General features: G+C 31.6%; 1 protein-coding gene across 2 annotated transcripts; it reads left to right on the forward strand.

The window, feature by feature from the left end:
• Window positions 1–1825: 1825 nt before the first annotated feature.
• Window positions 1826–7248, forward strand: LOC106757719 (protein TIME FOR COFFEE). 2 transcript variants are annotated; one of them, XM_014640479.2, is made up of 11 exons: window positions 1826–2215; window positions 2291–2539; window positions 2618–2712; window positions 2801–2966; window positions 3071–3356; window positions 3472–3529; window positions 3629–3887; window positions 3982–4075; window positions 4219–4285; window positions 4427–4807; window positions 4899–7248. In XM_014640479.2, the coding sequence occupies exons 1-11, from the start codon at window positions 2125–2127 to the stop codon at window positions 6660–6662; spliced, it is 3510 nt and encodes a 1169-aa protein (XP_014495965.1). In that variant the 5' UTR covers window positions 1826–2124; the 3' UTR covers window positions 6663–7248. The 2 variants fall into 2 exon arrangements, with proteins under 2 accessions (XP_014495965.1, XP_014495966.1); XM_014640480.2 differs by having other exon boundaries at window positions 1827–2215; window positions 4009–4075.
• The last annotated feature ends 9829 nt before the right edge of the window (window positions 7249–17077 follow it).

A 17077-nucleotide genomic window follows, 5' to 3' on the forward strand; every position in this document is an offset into this window, starting at 1 on the left:
CTTAGAATTTCTCCTTAAAAACTCTTATTCAATCATACTTTGATACATACTTTAACATCATTCATATATATATATATATATATATATATATATATATATATATATATTTTAAAGACGATGATCTACTTGTTTCAAACTAGACTCTTTCATAGTTATAATTTTATCTTATATGGTTATTATTTGTTTTTTTATCGATATTTTTATGTCATTTCTCTATCTTATTATCATTATTATTATTTTTAAACATTATTAATCATCATATTGCATAAAAATAATAATAAAATACGTACCAAATATATATTTAATTTTTATATGAATACCACGTGAGTAATTCACTCTAAAATTTATCAATAAAATAGTAGTCAGTTTTAAATATGTAAAGTATACTTTAATATATTATATTTATGGTTATTCAAAAACTACTCAGTTGATGAATATGAAAGTAATACAATAAAATCAAATAAAAGTAGATATTCATCGTGAGATAAAAGTACTGGTTAGAAAAAGAAGAAGGAAGAAATTTGATAATCAGTGAAAACACTATATTCACTTTTTTTATAATAACAAAACTAACAAAATTATAATTATAAAATAAATATCAATGATTACTTTTTATTATTTTATACATTATTTTTATTTATTTAATTTTTAAAAATTATTTAAATTAAAAAAACGAAAAAAATTTAAAAGTACAAAATCACTTAAAGAATAAAACTGAAAAAAAAGTGTAACCACCAAAGGATAATTATTTTTTATATGATAGTATAATATTAAAGAACTAATTTATTTGTAATTATTTTTAAAATAAACGAAATTTAGTTAAATAAACATTTTAATATTTGTCTACTTTGTTTATTGAACTTTTTTTACTGTCAGTTAAAAAATATATGATATCAGTTTCTTAAATAAATTATGTTTTCAAATGTTGAATATTTTAAATTACAGTAACTGAAGCAAGTAATCGTAGTTTGTCCGAAAGTCATTTTCTATATCACTTTAAGAAAATCCTAAAATTTAATGAGTGTGGCAGTTGGTCTTTTTGTAGGGCCCGAAAATAATTAATGAATGCTACTTTCCTACACAATAGTTGTTTAAGCAGGAAAATATATTTCTCTTAACTGCTATTTTTAAAGTTTTAAAATAATATAACCTTTTTTCAATTATATCCTTATTTTCACCTTTATTAAAATATTTCCAGAGATGGAAAAATGAAAAAGATAGTAGATAGTTTATTTAACACTATACTAAAATAATATAATTTTTTCTTTAATTTAAGTAGTATTAAAGGTAAAAAAGAAATTAACTAAATGTTCCAAAAATTTCATCATCAGTTTATTAACTACAAGTGTATTAATACGAGTGAAGCCGGTGGTACCATCTTCGTAATTTTGTTTTAAATTAATAATACAAAATATATTTAATATCTACGGTGGCATACCGGAAGATATTTTCGTACTTCTTCCGAGCTCCAACAAAATGACACGTGTATGTTACCCCACAGCAATATCTTCGCTCAGGCGTTTTCGAAGCACGCGCCAGTTTACCGCGTGTGAGTTGACAGAAAATATATAATGAGGTGACACATGGCAAAGTGCGCAGAGCTGACATCACATTCCACCAGACATGGACGTGTGTGCCATGTAGGCAGTGGCAAACCAGGAGGGCTGTGGGCGTCCGATGGGGAAGGCATGAACGGCCAGGATGGAGAGAGAAACCGTATGATATAGTGACGAGGAGTTTGGAGAGTGAGTTGAAAGCGAAATATATAAAAATAAAAAAAAAATAAAAGAGAGATAAAATATTGATTTGTTATTTTAATTTGATAAAAGAAAAGAGAAGGAGGGAGAAGTGAAGTGTAGTTTGGTTAGAGAAGGGAAGGGACAGAAGAAGAGAAAGAAAGGGAAAAGAAGCGAGGTGATAGGAAAGCGAAAAGAAAGGGAGAAGGAAGTGGGAGCATTTTTTCAGCAGAAAACACTACCACTCCTTTCGGTCTCAAAGGAATCCGACCCTTACGCCGCCGCTTCTGCTGGGATTCCGCTGCCGCATCCTATTCGACCGTTCTGATTTTTCGCCGCTTTCCTTACATTTCATGACACAAAAACAACAAGAAACAGCAAATCCGCCATGGATCGAACCAGAGGAAGATCGTCCTCTATGTCCGCAAACGCTTTCCCCAGACGCCGTCACCCTAATATCCCCCTCCCACCCACTTCTCGTATGAATTGGTTTTTTCTCTTTTTTTTTTTCTCTTAATTTTCGTGACGCGTCTCTGATTTGTCTGTTTCGACAGAGGAGATGCAGGAGACGAGGTTAAAGGATAATAATGACGATGATGATAATAATAGTAAGAGGGAATGGACGAAGAAGAGGAGAGGGAGCAACTCTCACAGCACCGAGGAAGAGAGTGTGGGGAATGAACAAGACGCGCGGTTGCATTCTAATAATACGGCGTCCTCCGCATCTGATCATAACCACCGGGGGCGGAACGTAATCGACCAAGTGATGATCGGAGCTATAGTGCCCAGGAGGACTCGTTCAGGTTTTGTCTCGATTCTTTTTATTTTTGGTTTCTCTCTGACAGCACTGACTTTTACTTTTTGGATTTTTCTTCTCTCAGCTTCTGTGAAAAGACCCCATCACAGTTGGGTTGAGGAGCAGAGTGCTGAAGATGCGTCGCCTTCTTCTTCCAATGTTTCTCTTCCCAAGAAGATGGTCTGAGATACTTTTGCATTTCTTTTATATTTATTTGCTCGATCTGTCCTTTTTTTAAACAAGATTGATAGGATAGGTTTTGCTGCAGAAAGCGATTGGACCGTCTTCGTCGAATCAGGAGGACATCGAGATTGAGATAGCTGAGCTTCTGTACAGTTTGCGAGCTTCCCAAAACCATGATTATTCTTCTTCGCAGAAGGATAAAGCGAGTGATTCCCCTGCACTTTCGTCTTCCCCTGCCATTGATGTTGTTGGTGGGTTGAATTTTCGAATCAGATAAATAATTTTACTCTTGTCCTTTACGCTTTTCCTCACCCTTCTCTCCATTCACCTTTTTCGTTGGCGTTTTCATTGTCAGAGACGAAGAAAGTGGAAGATTACAGTTCTTCTTTTTGCATTTTACCGCCGAACAATTCAACTCCCGAGTCAGTCGTAATTGAAAGCCATCAACCTGCGAAAATGGAGATACCATCGTCCGTGTCGCCTAGGACGTCTGGAGTTGATGGTATTGAGTCTTCCCAGGGTCCAAAACAGGACGCGGAGGAAGATAGTTTGAGTCCAGGTTGTGGATGTGGGGATGCTGTAGATGGAAAATTAGAATCCAAGTTGGTTGTCGACAAACATGATTGTGCTTCTACTATAAGGTGAGAATTGAAATTATAGAAAAGAAGACCCCACTTTTGTGTGCTATTGTTGTTTGATTTTCTTATCTAGGTAACTGATTATCGAACCCTTTATCTTGTTACTGAATTTTACTAGGACATGCGATGATGTTCTGGAGGGCAATGGCAAACCCAAGTTTGAGATTGATCTAATGGTGAGGATACTTGTCTTTTTGCATCTTTATTACTGTATCTCCCTTTCCGTATTATTGCTGTTAAGTGTATGAAGATGAATGCCCTTGTTCCAATTACAGGCTCCCCCTCCTGTGACCTTCTCATCAGAATGGGGTAATTTGTCTAGGGGTGAAGACAGGAATAAGGTTGAAGACAAGGTAGAAAGTTTGAGTAAGAAGGAGCAAACACTGGGAGAAATTGAAGAGGTGAAAATGAAAGTTGATTTGGAGAAGCCAAATGGGCATCATGACCTAGCGACAAACCATGAATTAGGAGAGCTGGGCAGGAATAGGGAACAACCAACTCCTACCGCTACAAATGCCAAACTGGAGAAAACTGGTAGGTGGAGAGATTTTCCTTTATCCCTTTATTGATATGATTAAGCATACAGCACCACATGCAAACTCTGATTTTTCTTTCTTGTTGAATAGAGGTCTCTTACACTTCTTTACTTCTTCAGCTCAATGTAGTTCAATGTCTTTGTCAGTGGATGTATCCGAAAGGCCAAGTGGTTTCTCTCCCCTTGGGTACTAGACCATTTATTTTTTTCACAAAATTTTTTTCCTTTTCTTTTCGTCATTTTGATCCGTTTCTGATTTTACTTGACGGTTGGTCTCTCGTGAATATTGTGGCTTTGCTTTTTTCTAAGAACAATAACTATGATTTGCAGTTACGTGCCGCCCATGGGGACAGCTATGAAGACAGATAAAACAACAGGATTATTGACAGCCCCTCAAGTAATTTTATTTCTCACCTAATTGGATATTGTAATAATTGTTTAAGTCCTTTCTTTGTTCTTGAAAGTGTCAACCATCTCACATTCTTCCTGTAATATGGACCTGTGTTATTAATGTTTCCTACATAATTCAAACATTCAGCATGGGAACTTTGTGTTGTCTCAACCTCGACCAAAGAGATGTGCAAGTCACGGTTACATTGCTCGGAACATCTTCATGCACCAACAGTGTACAAAGATGAATACCCTTTTGCCGTCCACAATCGGCTCTGGTTCTATGTGTGACGCAAAGCTCAGCAAAGTCCATTCTGCTGAAAGTGTAGTTGTTGGGAAGCAGTTTCATAAACAGTCACCAGGCGTCAGCCATAGTTCTGCACCGGAGAAGGGATGGACTGCCACTAGTGATTTTAGTGTTGCTGCTATTAAAAAAAGTTCTGGTCCTGCCAACCCAGTGGATGTGACGCAAATGAAGCAGCTTATGCTTCAGCAAGGTCAACATCCAGGGTCTTCTGCTAATATAGTGGTATGATCTTGTTTTCCAGTAGTTTGTATACAGATAATGGGAAATCAGCTATTTTATTCTGAAACGTCATGTGTTTTAACTTTGAATGTAGCATGGTCCTGCTTTTCTAATCCCTCCTGGCCAGCATCAAGCATCTGTAATACCAGGTACTAGTCCAGCTGGTGGTGTGAACAACGCTAGCAATGCTTCCTTGTCTAATAAATTCCAAAGTTCCCCAGGTGTATCTGTTGGTGGCGCAACACTGCCAGCAGTTGCTGCTACAATGAGCTTTAGCTACTCAAATTTGACAGCCAATGATGCTCCATATATGACAATAGTTCCGAATGGTGGGTATCCATTCCCCTTTTCAACTCCCCTTGGACCATCTGCAGCTATCAGAGGTGCAAGCCCTGCACAGTCAACACCTATTCTCAATGGGCCTTTGTACTCTTCTCAGATCTTCCACCCACTTCAGTATCCACAACAGCATCCTCACTCCCAAACACTCGTTCAACCTAGTAGTTATCTTAATGGAAGCACATCTAGTGTTTCATCATCATCCCATAAGCAGTCACAGGGAATGCAAGGTAACAACAACCATATTTTGTCCTCCACAACTATGCAACTTCAGCAGTCACAAAAGCAGCACACCTCACAGTCTCATCTTCGCAAACATGAGACTGGGATAGCCGGAGATAATTCTCCATTTGCTGCAAGTGGAACAGCTTACTCCCAAAAGAATGGATTTGGGCAAAACTTCCCTATTCCAGTTCAGCCACTGGGCCTTTCTTTAACGCCATCTACAACATCAGATAGTGTTGGTGGCAACAGTGGAAATTTTGGTGACAAGCAGCAACAGACTTTGATGGGGGGTCTTGAGCATATTCCATCTCAACCACATGCAATCTCATTTGCTGCATATAATGGGACAAATGTTCCTTCAAATCTTAACTTCTCAACCATGGCACAAAACCCTGTAATATTTCAGAGCCTGCCTGATATTGCATGGCAAGGATATCATGCTGGAAGTGCATCTCATGCAACTCAACAAAAGATGTATCCCATTATAGAAGGCAACAGTGGCGATAGTTCTTCCTACCGTGATGATGAAAAAGCCACTTCCGGGAAGCCGTCGACCAACGGACCAACAACCCTTGTTTTTGATAATTCAGCAAAGAATCTTAACTTAGTTTCATCTCCCATGAATGGAAACTGGCCTAGTCGTTCCATTTCGTCAACTGCTACAACCACAAGTTTGCCTCTTTCTAGCAATGCTGTAAAGTCTCAACAGCCATCTCAGCTACTTCATCTTCAACAGCAGCATGGAATGTTACAGCCGCAACCTGCTGTGGCGACTCGTTATAAAGCCTCGTCAACTAATGCTACAATTGGTGCAAATTTTTTTCCTACCCCAGTTTATGCACAAACTCAAACTCAGAACAAAAGTTCGATTAAAGGCTCCCAGTCAAAAATCTGTGTAGCAGCCTCAGATTCTCTTGTTCATAACCCGTGTATCATAACTTCTACTGCTCCAACTCTCCAAAGTTTTTCCCAGGATCAAGGAAGAGTATTGCAGGGTCAGACCCAAATATCTTTTGGTGGAAATTACATATCGTCCATGCCACTCCAAGGGCAACAACTATTCAATAACAACCAGTCTCTTGGTAATACAGTTGCAGGAGTTCCACCTAGTGGAGCCAACTTGAAGACAAATTCCCAGGGGAGCAAGGTTAGTTCATCAGTGAACTCTTCGCAGATGCAACAAACTGAGAATTCTTCCACTGCGACTGGCCAAAAATCTTCCCCAGTTTGTGGGAGAAATGTCCCATCCATCTTGAGCTCGGGCCCCAGTCACCTATCTGAGCTGAAGTATTAGAACTCGACGGTATACTGCACAGGCAAAAAAAGGATTTCTCTGCAATCCCACTATTTTTTATCTTTTTTTCTGGCGCAATGAGGTGCTTGAGGTGAAGCACGCCATTACATAGTTTGCAGTATAAAAAGGCTTATTCCTTGAGCTATTTCCATAAGAGCGGATGGTTGAAAACAAATTTTTGGATTGGATTGGAAGCGTGTGTTTATATGCTTTTTGGCGTACGGATGCTCCTGGGCGAAGGATTATTGTGGCAATAATATACCAGAGACGTGAAAGGTAACTCTGTTGATAATATATACTCAATGATTTTCCTTGTCGTGACAGAACAGATGCAGCCACTTTTACTAGTGTGTGACAGATAATGAAAGGAAGTAAGGGCATTGGGCCTACAATTTTGAAATCTGAGAAGGGATTACTATCTTTGTCGATACTTTTTGAAAGGCCAGTGCATGTGAGTTTGGCCTTATTATTTGACGCGTTAGATACAATTCTGATATGTAGATATATATCATTATGTCTTTTTCTTTTGGTTTTTAGTTCCCATAGTAGCAACTGTACTTAATAAATTATTCGTTTTTTTATTTTATATACAAATCTTTAGTTATATCACTGTGTTGGGTGGATTGGAAGAAAATATAAGTCAACGAAACTCTGTATTTAATGGAACTAACTAAATTGGAAAAAAAAAATGGCAATGAAAGTCATTTAATAATGTATTGCATCTAACCTGAGTGACTTTCAGTGATGTTAATTTCTCAATACACAAGAACCGTTTGGATGAGTGCCGCCAAGGTTTGCTAGGATGGAGGTACATCTGGTTCTTCAAACGAGGCGAGCCACTTTACGAATTTTAGTTTACTATTATCAATATTGATCTATATTATCTTAAAAATTAATTACTTCATTGCATGTTCATAAATAAACTTACATATTTTATTCGTTATTTTTTTAGTGTTTACTAATCCATAGTGTATTTTCTTAAGACCTAATTTCAACTTTTTACTTTAAAAATAATATTCTATATTTAATTAGAATTCGGTTTATAATAAAGTATCATATTACCAGTTATTGTGTTGTATACATGTTTTGAATTCACATATACATGGATAACAAACAAATTCGTTTTTGTGTGTACTGATCTTGTTTTCATTTTTATGAAGAATTTCCATTGATTGAGTACGATATAACTATGGTAATATCTGATTTTTTTTATTAGATGTGAATGTAAGAATAAGGTTTAAACTCTCATAATTTGGTCATCGTTTTTTTTTTCCTCAATTGGATCATATTACTTGTAAAAATGAAGCAATTAATTTCTTTCTGTTAAGTGTTGAGTTGACGTGGTACACAGATATATAAATATTACAGTAGGTGGAATTTTATATTTAAATAAAAAGTGGTTGACATGGCACAATTATTTCCACCCTTCTCCTTCTTCTCTTCACGCTTGAGAGAGAAGCTCTCTGGTTCGCGCGGTGGGTCTCGAGGGATAGGTTTGTGGAGATCGACGAAATTTCGCCGTGGTTGGCCGTTGGAACTGGTATGGTTCGACTTCTTCGACTTGGTTTTAATTTTCTGTGCAATTTATTTAAATTGTGTATCAAATTATTTTTAAGACGTATATGGTTGTTTTTATTTCTTTTTAATATTTTTGTTGTTCACTTTTATAATGAGAAATTATTTTGATGATTTTTATATAATTATTTTTATTTTCTAATTCGATATCATAAGTGTAATTTTATTTATGCAATTGTACAAAGACATTTTATTTACTATAATATAATAATTTAATGTAATTTAATGTTATTATGTTAATCTTGTTTATCATCCTGAAACACAAAAGATTTATACAAAATTTTAATTTTAAGGCTTAATTATTCCTAGTTCTTCTGGTAAAAAATTCAAATTAGTCTGTGCTTAACTTCTTCTTCAATTGCATTCCAATTTTTAAAAAATTTACTTTATTAGTTCCTTAAAAAAAATTTACTAATAGCGTTAATTACTTACCATGTCAATTTATAATTCTTTTTAATTTTTTAGAATTTTGTATATATTTTTTTTTTATAATTTTATAATTTATCTTTTGAAAAAAATTTGTTGTCCATTTGCCAGGTCTCCTGGTGCAGCACGTGACACTCAAGTGTTAGTGTCAATGTCAAGTGTTATCGTCTTGTATTCAAATTGATCACTATAGATTTCTTTTATATTCAATTTAGTCTTAATTTTTTTTTTCAAAATGAATTAATATTATCTCTCTAATTTGAGATCAAATTTATTATTTATATAATTTTTATACTTGTTTAATAAAAATGACTTTTTAACATGTAACTTTATTGTATATTTTTAATCCATATGTTTTTTTTAATAAAATTAATACTAATTAAGTACAATAAATTTGGTCTCAAGTTACATAGAGACAACATTGCTTCATTTTCAAAAAAAAAAAAAAGAAATTAAATTGAATCAAAGATACATTTCAAAATACTAAATTGAGTACAAGACAATGATACGTAACACTATCCTTCCACGTAGTACTCATGTCCCACACATGGGACTTGACATAAGGATAACAAATTTATTTACAAAAGATAAAAAAAAAACAAGAATTGACAAGTGACATGTGATTCAAATAATTAATAATTTTTTTGAAAAGGATCTAATTGAGTAATTTTTCTCAAAAATTCAGACGCAATTGAAACAAAAAAAACTAAGTGAAACCAACTTAAAATCAACTTAAAATTCAACAAAAATAAAGACGAGTAATTAAACTTAATTATGATTAGTTTGATTCTTTCCTTTGTGGGATTGTGATCTGATGTGATGTCCTTGGACGAAGTGTTTCATCCTACACCTCTAACCTTTCATTCTCCAACTCCAGAAATTCCAGTTTTAACCTTAATCAATACTATTTTATTTTTTCTCTTTCTTGATAAAGTTAGTCTGCACCCCTCTAATTTTTTCTCTTTCTTATTAAAGTCACCCTGCATCCTCTAACTTTTTTTCTCTTATTAAAGAGAGAAAATTATAGGGGTGCTGGGTGGTTTTAATAAGAAAGAGAAAAAAATTAGAGGGGTGCAGGTGATTTTATAAAGAAAGGGAAAAAAATTAAAAAAAAATATTGATTAAGGTTAAAATTGAAATTTTTAGAGATATAAAATGAAAGGTGGGCATTGATCCCTCCACCTCCCTAATTCCACCCTCCACCTCTCTAATTTTTTTAACTTTTTCTTAATTACAAAACTAACCTTTTTTTATATTTTTTTTGTTACTTTTTTAACCCTTTTAATTAACTAACCCTAATTTTTACTTTACTCTTTCACTTTCACACCTTCACAGACTTTCGAAGTTTCGAAGACAGCCCCACCCCCCCTTCCCTTCACATTCTCACCCCCACACAGACCTTTCATTTTCTAAAAGTTTTAAACTTTTCCAGTCATCTCTTCCACTGCTTTGTTAGCTTTTGGTGCGTGCGGTGGTCCAGCGGTTGTGTGCGGGAGTGCGGCACGGTGGTCGTGGCTCTGTAGTTTCGTTTTTGCCTGCGGGTGTGTGAGGCGGTGCAGCGGCAGCGGTGCGGCGGTGCGTCGCGGTGGTTGTTGCTTCGTTTCATTTCTGCCGCCGTCTACGAGAGGTTAGTTTTCGTTGCGCGTTGATTTCTTGGTTTGTAAATGTATGTGATTTTGGGTTTAAGATTGTATGGATTTTTGCTCGCGATTGTTGTTTGTTTTGCTTCGTTTCGTGCTCTGATGTTTCTGGTTGTGTGTGCGTAGGAGGAAGAAGACATACCTTAACGAATGTCGACATCCGTTGACGGATATTCAGATTCGTTTAAGGGTTTAGGCTATTTTTAACAGTGAATTACCATACCTCTCCGGTGCTCAAGTATCTCCTTCCACCACCACGTCTTCAACCACCAGGCTACAAACACGATCAGGGAGAATGAGAAGAAGAATTCTGTACAGTTGCAACTTTCTTCCACAAGGCCAACGAAACCCTAATTCGCACACCAACGATTCTCACATAAAATTCTGTGAAAGAAAAAAGAACACAAAAAGAATTTGAAAAACCAATAATCAAACAGAAAGGAGAGAGAGCAGAAAGGAGAGAGAGCATAAACGAGAGACAGCAGAACATGAGAAAAAAGTTACGTTTTTTACTAGAAAATCTATAAATTAAATTTTACCTAAGGGTATAATAGAAATATAAATAAAAAATAAAAATATAAATAAAATAAGAAGGAATAAAAGTGAGATGGGGAGGTGAAGGTCTAAGAGGGTGGAGGTGCAGGGATCAACGCCCATGAAAGGTTGGAGGTGTAGAGTGAAACACCCCGTTTGGACTTGAGCAAGCCGAAAAAGAAGAAAAAGCCTTTTGACAGAGGAGACACCTTGAGAAGATGAAATTAAGGTTTGGGCTTGTCCAACCCATTTCTGACTCCTTGCACCACCTAGTTTCGTTCAACACTTGGGTATACTTTTATTTTGCTTTATGCACCTCCATATTCAATATCCCCGTACCCTTTATGTGCTTTATTGTTGTTTTTGGGTTTGAATTTATTTTACTCGATGCACCTTAATATTCACTACGCACACCTTCCACTAATGATAACTACGTTTTACTACTTTGCATATATGTTGATTTTATTTTCTATTTTGAGCTTTTATTTTGTTTTTAAACACTTGTTCTTAAACTTTCACCTCACTTGCTTTTTAACATCACACTTTCTCAAACACTTTTTTTTTTAAATGATAAAAGATATAAAATTTAAATAAAAAATGATCTTTCGTTGCTTTTTAAGAGGTGTGACTGTTTAAGCCGTCTTAATACTTAATTCCTTTCTTTTTGAAATGGGTGAGGTGTTAAATAAAGTTTTTGAAAAATAAATCGCAAATAAAGTATTTAAAGTCTTTTGCAAAGGTTCAATGATCTCCAACAAATATAAAATACTTGAGTTTTCAAACAGTATTTAGGAAAACACTTAGGAAAAGAAATAAACAAAGTAATCTTGTTTTTATACCGGTTCACTCAACCTAAGCTATGTCTAGTTCTCCCTTAAGATCTCTTAAGGCTTTCCATTAATATTTAACAAAGATTACACGAGTTTCACCATTTCAGGTTTACAACAAGTGTCATTTACTCCTGGTTTACCACAATCCAAACTGGATATACGAGTTTATCCATTCCTAGTTTTCAGTTAGTCTACCTGACTAGACCATTTAGCTCACATGAACTAAACAAACAAGTATTTTGATTCACTCCTAAATTTATAGACACAATCAAGGTGTTTTTAATACAAGTAAAAATTTAAATAACTCTCAAGGAGAGGATAGATTCAATACAATGAAATTTGAAGACTTGAAAATACTTTTTCTTTTTCAAAGAAAGGCTTAGACAATGTAAGCTTTCAAATAATTATCTACTCTCTAAAGCGAGTCCTCTTTATATAGCTATCTTCGAGAAAGATCTGTTACTCGGAGAATTAACCTTCTTGAGTGTAGGTGACCTTAGGTACGAAGATATGTACTATTCTACGTCTTAGGAAGAGCAACATTACTTTAGCAGTGATAGTGGATATGACTTGGTCGTAGCATAAAACTTTAAGGAAACATTCCTAGAATATCTTCATATCTCTTAACGTCTTTCTAATCTTGTGCAAAGCTTTTGAATAAAGTTTTGGTATTGTCATAATCTAAAGAGATTAGAGAAAACAAAACACAATAGATAAAGAGGTATAGTTTGTACATACATTTAATGTTCTATCGTTCGATAGCGTTTAGGCAAGTCTCTTTGTACTAAGTGTTTAGCGTAAATATGTTCTTTTGAGTATGTTTTGATAATAAAATATACAACGTTTAATACTCATTGTCTTAGACACATTTTTTTTTATCAAATATTGTTTGTAACTTTTATAACTTTTTCTATGGATACATCATGAATAATTTGCTTACATATTTCAAAGTTGTTTTTAGTAATTACATCCTTTAGACATTTCACTCATTAAACAATATTTTGTTAAGTATTGTATGTTAAACTTGAAAATAAGAATTGCTAGACAATCTAGTCTTTCTAGATGATATTGTCTTAACACTTTTTCCAAAATAAATAAAAAATAATGAGAAATTACAATAGATTAAAGATTGGGGCAATGTGTAAGACGGTTACAACAGCAGAGATGACGTTTAGGATCTCCATCGTCGCAAATGCTAGTATCTGGACAGTACAGGTTCTTAGGAAGTGCCGCTTGGCATGGCGCATTGCAATCTTTGTTTGTTTCACATAGTGAATCAAGAAGGATACATGGGATGTGATTTTCTGTTCTTTTAAGTTACTCAATTAATTTACTTTTTAGATTTCCAATCTAAATGTTTGACTTCATTTTTTTTTTCCTTCTAAAGCCAAGTCACTTTTTTGGTAAGTTTTTATAATGTAAAAAATTTATAATGCAATACTTCCATAGTTTTTCTTTCTTATTTACTTTTCAATGTAATTATAAATTTTATGAAATAAAATTTTATTAACTTAGTGACTTATTTAAGACATAATGTCTTAAAATTAAAATTCTTTGGCTTCATTTAAATATTAATAATTGAAACTTCTTACAATATTTAAAGCTTTAAATTTAAAACCTTGTCTATGCATTGGGTATCTTTTATGCGATGAATTTTTATGTTTTGCTCTGTTCATTTAATATTTTAGTGTAAATAGTTTTTATTTTTTTAGGTAAACAAATATTATGTTTAAAAGGTGCCAAATAAAAAAAAAGGCTAAATTAAAAAAACTTACTTAAATAGTAAATTGATAAAATATTTATTTTAGTTTTAAAAAATTATTTAGTGGATAAAATTGAAAAACAATATGGACATCAAATAGAGGAATTTTATAATTAAAAATGATTTAAATTTAAAAAATGTCAAATGAAAAAAAAAAACCGGCTACATTTAAAAAACTAGTTACTTAAATAGTAAATTAATAGAATATTTATTTTAGTTTTAAAAAATTATTTAAAAGATAAAAATTGAAAACAAATGTGAACATCAAATAGAGGAGTTATCTTTATAAATATTAGGAAAAGTACATACATTATGGCATTGTGTGTTCGTATTTTTACAATATTTACTACGAAGAATAAGGGTAATATTCATTTATTTTTCCAAAAAAAGTTATATTAATTGTACTAAAAAGTATAATATATCTTTCAATAAGTTTTCTTAATTTCGTATAAAACATATCCTATATATTTTTTTAATTTTAAAGAACTGAAAACAAAAAAAGTATTTTATTATATTTAATAATTTCAAAATTGAAAATATAAATATCTATTCTTAATATTTGTTCGAAATATTATATAATTTGTATATTAAATATCTATTCTTAATATTTGTTAGAAATATTCTCAATATTAAAAAAGTGAAAAATGTCACTTTATCTCATGAATAATAATATTTATTATTAAAAAAGTGAAATTATTAAATAAATCTACATACAAAATCCTAATAAAATAATTTATTATGTTGAAAAATATATTTAAAAACTATGATGGTCAATATTTAAATTACTTTATTATTAAATAATATTATCAAACTTTTGACTCATTAAATAATATTTAATAAAAAATAAAATTATTAAACCAATTATTATGGAGAGAGAGAGAGAGAGCACTATGTCTAAGTATCATTATCTTTATTCTTAAATCAAATTACAATGTAATTTACTGTTTTAAGAGTTTTTAGTCTAAATTTAATTAATTAGTGGATCTTTAAAATGTATTTATTATTATAATTAATGTGCTTTATTTTTAAAAAATAGAATTAATTCATGTTTTAAATGAAAGTCCATTTTCTTAACCTACATTAATGCATTTATTTAAAAGTCCTCAATGAAATTATTTAATGCAAATAAATATAATTGATGAATTTTAATCATTTTTGGTGTTTAGTCTTTTATTTTTGCATTTGAATTTTCAATTAATTACATTAAAGTTTTCTGAAAATAAGGATTTCATATACCAAAAAAGATAACATGAATAATTTTGAATGATTGAATTTGGACATTCATTTATAATAATTTTGACATTTAATTTTTATTGAATACTATTTAAATAATGTATATTTAAAATAGATATAGTTTGAAAACGTTTTCGTAATCTAAAGTTTACTATTAATAAAACCATCGAAAAGAATTTAAATATGTTATTTTATTAAAAAAAATCATTAAATAACATCTAAATTTAAATATAAAAAATAATTATTATATATATATATATATATATATATATAATTTTCTAAATGTTTTAGTTCCACTTTCAAATTACAATTTAATCCTTCAACTTTAGAAAAATCTGGTTTTAGTACTTTTTAGCAATTTTTTAACTTTATTTGGTATTTCAAATGCGTTTCTCAGTTAACATTGAAGTAAAAATGTGTCAAATAGTGTAAACAATCCAAATGCTATAACGAAACGTGCTTAAAACAACAAATAAAGTTATAAAAATTTAGTAAAAATAACTAAAACTAGAATTTGCTAAAGTTAAAGGACTAAATTGTACCTTAATTTGAATGAGGGACTAAAACCAAAATCACCCCAAAGTATAGAGACTAAAAACATATTTAACCCTTTATTTTAATATAATAATTTAATGTTATTTTCATCTTCCTGAATTTTGGTTCATGTGGTATATTATTATCTTTATTAATATATGCAAATAGGTTTCATTATAATATAAAAAAAATGAAATAAAGAGATAGTTAACATAATTTTAAATTTGAATATTTGTTTTTTTAATAACTGTTTAAAAATATTTTTTATCAACTATTTTTAGTTATCATTTGCAAAAATATTTAGTAAATGTTTTGACTATAATAAAATTTTATTTGTATGTAATGGTATAATATTTTATAACCTTAATAAGTCTTCACGTTGGTACGTCTGTGTCTATTTGGTCTTGGCTTTGATCGGAATGTATCAATTGCGTTTTAATCTTTGGAAAAATACTTCAATTAGTTTTTTTTTTTAAATAAAATTTATTATTGACGTTAATCACATGTTAATTTATTATTTATTTAATTCTTTTGTTTTTTTAAAAAGTGGTTGATGTCACTTGTCATGTTCTTAGTGTGACAGGTTACATCCGCTTGTTAGTGTTAGTATTAAATATTATTATTTTGATTTTAATTTAATTTTTATATGTTTTTTTAATATAGTCCTAATTTTACTTAAAATGGAATAATGTTATTTTTATACAAATTAAGAAAAAATTTATTATTTGTATAAATATTATATTGATATTCTTATTAAAAATGATTTTTTAACATATTACATTGTTATATATTATTAATTATGTTTCGTTAATTCATGTTTTTATTAAGATTGAAACTAACCAAGTATTTTTTTTTAAAAAAAGTATTTAAAACTAATATATTATTAATCTATTTTTTATAAGAATAAATTAATTAATATTATTTATAGAAATTTAAATAATAAATTTGGTCCCTTCACTAATGTAAAAATAGATTTCAATGTCAATATTTCTCGACCTTTAACGTCCAACTCGAAGCCGATGTCATAGCGGGATCAACATTAATTTATGATATATAACGTCGACTTATATTATATTTGACGTTAATTGATGATCAATGGTTGTGGCTTCTATTGGATGGAAGGAGGATTTGACATCCACTACAGAGAGGTGAAACGTAGGATGGACGAGAAACTTACTTTGGGGTCGACATCAATCTTGTTCAGCCACAAAGAACTTTGCTCAACGAATACTTACTTTGGGTGTTCACTAGAAGGGAGTTCAGGTCGACCATGATATATGTCGACGTCAATGTACGTATATTAACGTCGCTTAGTGTATATCCTGACATTAAATTCAGGTTTTTTTAAATGATTCGTTTTTCTTAATTTTACCACACCTGAAAATCAGAAAACCATTTTTTCTAATACATATATCCATAAATGATCTATTCATAGTTCAAACTATATCAAAACAAAAACTAAAGCTATCAATATCAAACAAAAATAATTTAAAGTAAACTATTCTAGTCTAATTCCATCTTTGATTAAGATATCCTACTCATTCCTCTTAGTTTCCTTATTGTGACATCTGATAACGAAGATGAATTGTTGAACTGCTACAAAATCAAGCAAACTTTACTATTATTTTCATTCTAATGTTGAAAGTTGATTGAAAATATAGATCTCAAATGTAAATTATTACCTCAGTCTAATCATCTCTAATTCCTGTTCAGATGATTGTCTTCATCCATGACATGATGTAGTACCTGCATCTCCAGGAATTATTTTGCTTGTTGCACTATACATGAGAAAGAAAATAATTAAATATGATGGTTTAAATTTCACTACGAAAGTTAATAAGTTAAAGATCAATGAATTCCAACAATAGGATAGACTATTTC

Source organism: Vigna radiata, chromosome 3, assembly GCF_000741045.1.
Source record: "Vigna radiata var. radiata cultivar VC1973A chromosome 3, Vradiata_ver6, whole genome shotgun sequence".
Classification (NCBI taxonomy): domain Eukaryota; kingdom Viridiplantae; phylum Streptophyta; class Magnoliopsida; order Fabales; family Fabaceae; genus Vigna; species Vigna radiata.

Bases quoted from the DNA above. Each gene is read 5' to 3' on its own strand.
- LOC106757719 (XM_014640479.2), top strand. From the start codon at position 2,125: ATGGATCGAACCAGAGGAAGATCGTCCTCTATGTCCGCAAACGCTTTC. The intron at 3,357-3,471 runs GTGAGAATTGAA...GAATTTTACTAG, and splicing joins GATTGTGCTTCTACTATAAG to GACATGCGATGATGTTCTGG. The intron at 4,808-4,898 runs GTATGATCTTGT...CTTTGAATGTAG, and splicing joins GGTCTTCTGCTAATATAGTG to CATGGTCCTGCTTTTCTAAT.